Source organism: Mchenga conophoros, linkage group LG16, assembly GCF_057382185.1.
Source record: "Mchenga conophoros isolate Kocher_MC1m ecotype Shallow Benthic linkage group LG16, M_conophoros_male_GT1.1, whole genome shotgun sequence".
NCBI classification, from domain to species: Eukaryota; Metazoa; Chordata; class Actinopteri; order Cichliformes; family Cichlidae; genus Mchenga; species Mchenga conophoros.
The window spans coordinates 17870678-17879349 of record NC_140541.1 but is presented as its reverse complement, the minus strand read 5'-3'; the positions used below and the strand labels follow the sequence as shown (position 1 = coordinate 17879349).

The following is an 8672-nucleotide window of genomic DNA, read 5'->3' as shown; positions in this document are numbered from 1 at the left end:
GACGCTCCTTTGCTATTTATAACTTACCTCACTTGGCAGCCATGACAGACAAAAATGCACTGTAGTGAATATGTACATTCTTAAAATGGGCTCTTTTCTCTCTATAACTGCTTCAGACAGATGATGAAAAGAGTAAAAAAAAGGAAAGAAAAAAAAGCTCTCTGTGATGTGCAGCACATGGCGACATGGCGCTGAGATGAAAGCTGGAGGGTGAGTCGATGTAAGCTGTAACCAGCCGCCATGCATTGGACCACCAAATGAGGCCACGGCGATAGCTAGGACCATGGGCTGTTCAATGTGCTCAGCAGAGTGTGACCAACTATCTACAGCCTGCTAGCTCCAATAAACTCCTACCTCTACTGCAAAGTTTATTGGAATCATATTATTTTTAAAGACATAGCAAGCTTGAAAGTGAATTACACAGAGGAGGAGGAAGTAGAGCTTGAGGTGGGGAGACATAAAGAACAGACACGGCTTTTGGTGTGTTGAAATTCTCTTTGTTGGATGCATGATTGATAAGGATTGTGGAGCTGGGTTTGGGAGAGGATAGTGGGGTCTCGTACTTTGGGTCTAAAGCCATATAGAGGCCTAAATTTAGACCCCGCTTTGTTCTCGTCTGCATGCTGGTGACAGAGGACTCGGCTCTCTGGGGTTGTCTATGGTCCAGAGTATCAGAAAGGCCGCTGTTGTTCTGCCTGGCTGTCAGAAACACAGACATTCCCTCAAGCAGCCCAAAATGAAAGAAAGCTTTCATGGAATATTCTGTTTAGCTGCACAGACTGTTGTGTATGATACTCCCGAGGCCCATAAAACAAGTAATTCACAGACAATATCTCACCCACGCTCTCTTTGCCACAGACTACAGCAACATAAATCTCACTGATTTCAAGGAGGAGCTGAGACTGGGTTTTAGAGCATGTGTTGCTCAAATCTGGGCAAATGGGCCTGTGAGGCAACATTATTTTTAAATGGACCAAAAAAGGAAAACGACACAAAAGAGCAGAGAATGCCCAAAGAGGTGGCACGAAAATGCACAAGCAGGGAAAAACATAAACCCATAGGTTACCATGTGGAGACTCAAGTTTTCCCCTACATCATGCTGCTCCCACAGGGACACTGAGCGGTGATGTTTTAAAAGCTCAGTCACCCAGCACACAAATCCCTCCCTTCCTCATTACCAAAACAAGCTAATTAAAAACCTGTTAATGGGCTGTGCTGTGGGTGTCTTTAGAAGACAGGGAAATCAACAGCTAAAAAAAACCCCTACATAAACATATCACAGGGACCCCTGAACAGTTAAACAAATCGATGACGCAGCTATTGTTAACTAATAAGAGGGTTGAAAACACACACTAGCATCCTACACATCCCCATCTGAGGATGCTCGCAAATAGTGTAAAAAAACAGAGAATCAAAACAAAACAAGTGACTCACTGAAAACCAACTGGGACACACACTGTCATATCCTGGGAGAGCGTGAGAGATGCCTTCCTCTTATTGAAGGACAGATGGATCGCCCAATCTGTTACGTGCCAGTGTGCCAAAGGACAAACCGGCCACCAAACATCTTGCACCTGAGAGCAGAGGCTCAAAACTGGAGAATTTCAGAAACAGCCCATCAGGTAAGGATCTGGTAGGTAAACTGTGGAAGACAAATATCATCTTATTACAGGAATTCTAATAAAAGTTGTTGGGCGTCCTCTAGCGGCTCTACCGCGAATTTACACGCTGGTTGACGTCACCGCGGAACGTACCACTACTACAACAGCAAGTGTGTAAAAGGTTAAAGTTAAAAGTCTACGTTTCACTGTTTTGAGCTCTTGACACCCCGGCATCCATTTATTTTTTTTAACGACCAGACTTTCCCTCCAAAAGGGACAGAAAATAAGCCAACTGCGGATAAACAATGCAATGTTTTGTCCCGTGTGACACAAACCGGAAGTGAACGCAGAGAGGCGCCTTTTCTGAGCTTTCTGAGCACGCTCTTGAGTAGGCCAGCACTGTTTTTAAGTAAAAAAAAAAAGTTAACTTACGCGCTTAACACAACTATACGACATGGCTACTAAAAAGAAGCGAACGTCAAACGTAGATAATGACAGCTGGGTTGTCATCGCTCCAGGTGGGTTAGAGAGTGTAGTATGAGCTAACTGAGCTAGCTTGCTGCGCACTTTGCAAGCAGTTATTAAGCGTTGATAGGTGTAATAACTGATGTAACTGCTGGTGGTGTTGTGAGCTTTTATGGAGGCTGCCATGCTCTTGTCTTAAACTACATGCTATAATAATAAATTAAAGCTTGGCATATTTGTTATAAGAAGAATAAGAAGGAGAAATAGTGGTGAATTATCATGTGGTGTCTGTTTTGATGTCTGCAGACTCTGCCATCGACACACACAAGCACGACGGTGATCCAGTTTTTGTGAGACTAAGGAATCCATCAACAGGTCTGATTGTGTCTTTATATACTTTGGTCTAGCTCTGAAACTTGGTGTTCATGTCATTATCATTAAGTGAGTAAACCTTTAGATGAAATTAAACTTCTATCATATAAAATGCAATGGAAATAAGAGAAACTGGCACACCGAGAAACTATGTGCCATTAGTCTAGGCACCCTGGACTGTATGCTTTATCAAGTTTTGAGCCTGATCTTAGAAGTAGAGAGGGTGTCTGTCTCCTAAATCCAAACTGGAAGCTAGTTCCACAGAAGAGGGACCAGAATGCTGAAGGCTCTGCTTCCCATTCTACTTTTAAATACCCTAGGAACCACAAGTAAATCATCAGTCTGAAAGTGATGTGCTCAATTTGGTTTATATAGTACTACGTGGCCTTTAGGATAAGATGGGACCTGATTATTTAAGACCCTGTATGAGAGGAAAAGGATTTAAAGTTTGATTCTTAATTAAACAAGGAGCCAATAAAGAGAAGCCAATGTGGGAGAGATAAAAGTCTCTCTTTTTAGTCCCTGTCAATACTCTTGCTTTGGATCAAATGAAGGCTTTTCAGGGAGCTATGAGATAAACCTGATAATGAATTACAGGAGTCTAGGCTAGAACCAGTAAATGCATAAATAAATCTTTCAGCATCACTCTGAGACAGGATGTTTTAAATTGTCAAGATACTGTGCAAATGCTAAGAAGAAGAAGAAGGCTGTAACTTATCGATAACAGCAGATTACGGGCTTTACAAGCCTGTGTTTCTAAAGTAATGCTGATCACTGAACGTATATCAGTAGATTAAAGTTTTGTGTGGGTGGCTCTGGGTTGACATCCTGCTATGTTTGGTTTAGTTTAAACTCTTTCTGTTCTTACTGTGTGTTACCATCACAGAACATAGTGTGCAACCATAACGTCCAGCCTCACTGCATGCTCTTTCCCGACTTCTGAGATCAACACGTAGCTGCTGCAAGAGATTTGAGAGCAGTTAAACTAACAAAGGAGAAAACTTTAACATCAGCTCTGAGCAGCTTTGTAAAAGAAAATCTGACCACTGTTTGCTTCTTTTGATTTAAGAGAGTCATAGTTACTCCCGCCGTTTACCCGCGCTTCATTGAATTTCTTCACTTTGACATTCAGAGCACTGGGCAGAAATCACATCGCGTCAACACCCACCGTGGGCCTTCGCGATGCTTTGTTTTAATTAAATATTAACTTAAAATTCAACAAGATGTCACTAAATCATAACCTGTGCCAACCCAGAACACTTAGCAGGGTAATGTCTATATTCACACACTTGTTTTGTTACTTGTTGGTTTGGACTTATGGATTATGCCTTTTTGTTTTCTAATGTGTGATTTATTTATTTTTTTAATTCAGTTGCAGTTCATTGATTTTCAATTGATAATCAAAATTGCTGAGGCTGGACTGACACACACACACACACACACACACACACACACACACACACACACACACACACACACACGCACTCCTTCATACACCAAGTGAATTTTTGCACAATACTGAGTCTTTTGCAGATTTCTATTGCACTGTTGTGTCTGTGTCGTTCTGTTCTCTCTGGTGTTGCACTGTCTTTGTTTTTGTTGCAATCTTTGTACATTGCACTTCATGCAGTCCTGTGTTGATTGTCTGTTATATGTCATATGTAGCACCATGGTCTTGGAGGAATGATGTCTTGTTTCACTGTGTACTGTACCACTACACATGGTTCGAATGACAATAAAGCCACTTGATCTTGATTAGCATGTAGTGTCATGTCTCAATGTACTGTGAAATTAAAAACAAGTATATATCTTATAAAAAGAATGATAGAAAATTAAATTACAAAATTTTCACTAATTCTCCAAGCAAACACACAATAATGTTTGAATTTTTGTTTCAGTGCTTCTGCAGGTGTGTTGCACTTGCTAATTTGTGTTGCTTTTGTCCAGATGAACCCAAAGCAGGTCAGTCAGGCTGAAATCTTGAATCTGGGCCAGTTTTTCTGCTTTGAAACTCATCATTCTGTCTTCTAATCTTTTGGGTCATTAGCTAGCTATAGACTGAACTCCAGACCAAGCAGGATTCTGGTAGCAATAATGTATTCCAGCAGTACCTCTTGGAATACAGTATTGTCCAAATAGTGGACAAAATAGTTACTGTCCCTTCAACAGGCAGAAGGGTTGGAAGTTAGGTGGTGTACATGTAGGGATTGATTGTATTAACTTTTTTAAGAATTAAAAACAGTGGTGTAGAAAAACTGCTTTCTGTACAATTAACATTTTTTTTTCAATTTTTGGTCATCTAAAACTTTTCTAATCCTTGAGATGTTTCCCACTTTCCTTTGTGTTATTAAGGGCTAATCAGTGGAGTGGGAAATTGGGGTGTAAAACTGTCTCACATATGGAAACCCATTTCCACCACTAAAAAAAAAGTATCCATAACTTGAAATTTCGAGTTATCTTTTGAGTTAGTGCTGCCAATCAGTTATCTACGTGAATGACGTCATTTCCTTGTTATCCGGAAGCTGAAGCCCTCAGCTCCAAATGCTACAGTTAAGCTACCAGTATTACAGCCAGTCATGAATGCACAAATTGCTGATTATTTTCAGTGTGGCTTCACAAATTATGAAATCCTGGTGTTATTAGCTGAATCACATGCGTTACTATCAGCAAACGTACTCTTGAAAGCGCCAATTTGTTGCAATCCAGTTTTGAGTGCGTAGATTACTGATTGGCAGAGCTAACTCGAAATTTCGAGTTACTACTGTCGAAATTATGAGAAAATAAGTCGAAATTTCGAGTTATGAATACTTTTTTTTAAAATGGCGGACACAAGCATCCATACTCACATTTAAAACTCACATTGATTTATTTTTATCTTCTTTTTCAATTATATATTTATTTTGTTTATTGATTTCATTGTATGCTTAATATATGGTTTTTAACTGTTATCTCTGTTTTATTATTGGAAAGCACTTTGGTCAACTTTGTTGTTTTTAAAAGTGCTATATAAATAAAGTTGGATTGGATTAAAACAGAACCTCAAAAATAGATTTTTTTTTCACGTTTCCCATCAGGTGTTAAACTGGGCTAATTCTGTGTTTTGTAAACTGCAGAAACAGAACTGAAATAACACATTTCCTCCTTTTTTCATTTTTTTTTTAAAATCCTGCAGATGCAGCATCTCTGTACATGTTGGGTTGTGGGGATGTGATGCTGTATGAGGTCAAAGCATTTGAGGATGATTTCCACTCTTGGTTTGTTGGCCAGGCTGTGCAGAGAGGTGGGTCTCATTCCAGAGTAAACTGAATCAGTCTGATCATAATTACACACACAGCTATGATGTCGGTTCATTTTATCTTGAATCTGCATCAGCTATATTTGTCTGATGGGAAGAGTTTTGCAATCAGGGCTTATTCCAGCTTGGTTGAAGTCCATAGAAGCCAAATGATCTATTCAGAAGCTCCTTTTACATTGGACATAAATACTGACAAATGGATTCAACATACAGCTTACCTATAACATGACATCATACACCAAGCTGACAGCTCAGGTCTGTGATTCACAGGTTTGCATACTGCGATGCAGTTTAACTGTATTTGTAATAGTTTTCTTTTTATTTAATCAACAATTTATTGATTAAGTCATAGAAAAATGTATGAATTTTCAGCTGATGTCTCGCAGTTATTTAGTTTGCTGTCCTATAGCAAAATTTAATCAGATGCTAATTACGTGTCTTTGCTTTACCAGTTGTCTTTCTCTCTTTTTTTAATCAGATGGGAGACTGATCTTTGTAACACCTTTGGATCCTCTCTTTCTAATTTTGCCATATTTGATCAAATCTGGCAAAGAGGTAAGAAGAGGCTTACATACAATTAAGTGAAACATTTTTCAATTTCAGCATAGCATTACAGAGACATTAGATATTGTTTCATAAGGCACAGAACAGTAGAGGAAGTTCAGAAAAACTTGGATTTAACTATATTGAATACATTATAAGTTATTGTGTACAGAGGCAAAATTACAAAAATTATGTCATTGTCAAAAAAACGTGTGGACCTGACTGTTTCATCCCTTAATGTGTTGCTCAGGAAAAGTTCCAGCGTGTGGATCAAGTTGTTAAAGATGAAGAATTCCCAGCTTGCTCGAGGCTGCTTAGCTGCGCTCGTACCCTGGCCTCCTTGCACCACATCGCTGAGGAAAAAGGTGAATTTTACTTTTAAAGATACTATGATTCATGAAGCTACAAGGTCAAGCTGGATGCTTTGTCCAAATGTTGTGTTCCAGAGGTGGAAAGCCAGATGTATCATCGATACAGTCAAGAGAAAACCATGAACTGGTTAAAGAAAAAGGTATTTATTGAAAATCTATTTTTGCTCAATGCAATACAACACTGAAAATGCATGCTTATTTTTTGCACATGCTGCACATTTTCTTTATGTATGTATTTTTAATAGGTGGAGAGGACAGTTATTGCCTTAAAGAAAAAAAATGTCTCTGTGGGAGAAGGAGTGAAGTCCTCAACATATGTCAGAGTAAAGTCAGAGACAGACAACCAAGAGGGTAACTTAAGACCACTTAACGCTTTTAAGATGATTCCCATTTCTCAACCATCTGAATTTTCTGCCTCATTCTTAACCCGAGAAGACATATTTGGGCTTAAATAGTTTCTTCCTAGGAAGACTGTTGACCAGCAGATGGCAGTAGCGCTGCAAAGTTTTTGTTTATAGATTATGTTGACTCACAGATCACTTAAACAATTCCCTGACCTTAAGTTTTTAAATCTCTCGGTCATAAAGAAATACAGAAATAATCAAACAGGGCGATTTTGGTTATTTGTATCTCTTATTTAACGATACAGAGGACTTCATACGGTATTCCCACGGCCTGATATCAGAGTATATCACTGAAGACCTGAGCAAAGCCCTCCTCACACACTTGGGGTAAGTTGATGAATGATGAACATCTTAATGAGTAATGGTATTAACGCCACTGCAGATCAAGCACATCTCTTATTGTGCTTCATAGGTTACCAGAGCTCACAAGCCCAAAGGAGACCGAGCCTCCTTCTAAGGTATGAGCTCTTCCCTCTTAGGTGCAAATATATGTGGTGTTGCATGTTTTCAGTTCTGCTTGCTGTCGTAGATGCCGTGCACTCTTCATGCACTCATCCACCTTACTGTAAAGTGTTGCATGTTTCACAGGGGAAATCCTCTGCCTGCGCTTGTGTGGGGTTAACTTTGCTTATAGTGTGAGGACATTAGAGCTTGTAGTGGTGGTTCTGTGGAAAAATAGCTCGGTGGTTTTAGTCATGAAAAGCCTGTCTTACTTCCTCGTTTGGCAGAAGCGGAAACTTTCAGACAAGCCGGTGGAGGCTGGAGAAGACTACACCAAATTCAACAGTGCAGATTTTGCGCGCAAAGTGAGTGTATGTCTGCTGGAATAGACTAAAGCATGTGGAGCGTCTGGTGGTTTTATCTTCGTTGTAATTACATGATAATGACCAAAGCTTGCTGTTATTTTAGCTTTTTCTATTTCTTTTTCTTTCTTTGTGTTTTTTTTTTAAGACGCTGATTTTTCGTGCAGTTTTTGTTTGGCGATCGCTTTCTTCAAGCCTGGTGTACATCGTGTATTCACAAGGCTGTGGCCCTTACCTTGTAGATTTAATTGAAGTTGATGTTATGTAATTAATTTCCTGCTGTCTCCACACAAGGGCGTTGTGTTATATTGATTTTTCTTTTTTGCATTTCAGCCGCCCAAGAAGATGACGGCAGCTCAGAAAAGTCTGGCTAAGGTGGACAAGACAGGCATGAAGCCCATGTCGTCCTTTTTCAGCCCCAAGGTCAAAGCAGAAAAGAAATGAATGCTGTTTGTGTTTGATTTGTGACATTTCTAATAAAGAAAAAAAAGTATTTGAAAGTACTTTCTTTTTAAATACTTTGAAGGTAAAGGGATCGTGGCACGTAATTTAGCATTCCTTTTAAACAGATAAATATATAATATTTAAAAAAACATTTCAGATGATATGGGTTCATTTAAGTTTCTGCATACTTCTTTTGCAACAACCACAAACTACACAAAGACTTTCTTTAATCCTACTTTAGTACCTAAACATTCATTCAGATCCTCTGTATCCTGAAATTGAGTGACAGGTATTTGTAACCCTGGGAAAATAAAACCAATAATGCAACACTCGCTGTATACCATAAAAGTTAGGTCAGGTAGATTGTGTTTTAT

At 39.2% G+C, this 8672-nt stretch overlaps 1 protein-coding gene across 2 annotated transcripts; it reads left to right on the top strand.

Moving 5' to 3' along the window:
• The first annotated feature begins 1813 nt into the window (after window positions 1-1813).
• rnaseh2b (ribonuclease H2, subunit B) lies at window positions 1814-8347 on the top strand. Of its 2 annotated transcripts, XM_085249685.1 has the most exons (11): window positions 1819-2119; window positions 2373-2441; window positions 5611-5718; window positions 6212-6288; window positions 6527-6641; window positions 6723-6787; window positions 6893-6998; window positions 7297-7378; window positions 7464-7509; window positions 7780-7857; window positions 8188-8347. In XM_085249685.1, exons 1-11 carry the CDS (start codon window positions 2056-2058, stop codon window positions 8296-8298), a joined length of 921 nt encoding a protein of 306 aa, XP_085105811.1. In that variant the 5' UTR covers window positions 1819-2055; the 3' UTR covers window positions 8299-8347. The 2 variants fall into 2 exon arrangements, with proteins under 2 accessions (XP_085105812.1, XP_085105811.1); XM_085249686.1 differs by lacking the exon at window positions 7780-7857 and having other exon boundaries at window positions 1814-2119.
• Window positions 8348-8672: the final 325 nt, after the last annotated feature.

What these genes read in the sequence shown, in the direction of transcription:
- rnaseh2b (XM_085249685.1), top strand. Translation starts at nt 2,056, where the DNA reads ATGGCTACTAAAAAGAAGCGAACGTCAAACGTAGATAATGACAGCTGG. An exon ending in CTGGGTTGTCATCGCTCCAG is followed by an intron (nt 2,120 to 2,372) that starts GTGGGTTAGAGA and finishes TGATGTCTGCAG; the next exon opens with ACTCTGCCATCGACACACAC. An exon ending in GTGCAGATTTTGCGCGCAAA is followed by an intron (nt 7,858 to 8,187) that starts GTGAGTGTATGT and finishes TTTGCATTTCAG; the next exon opens with CCGCCCAAGAAGATGACGGC.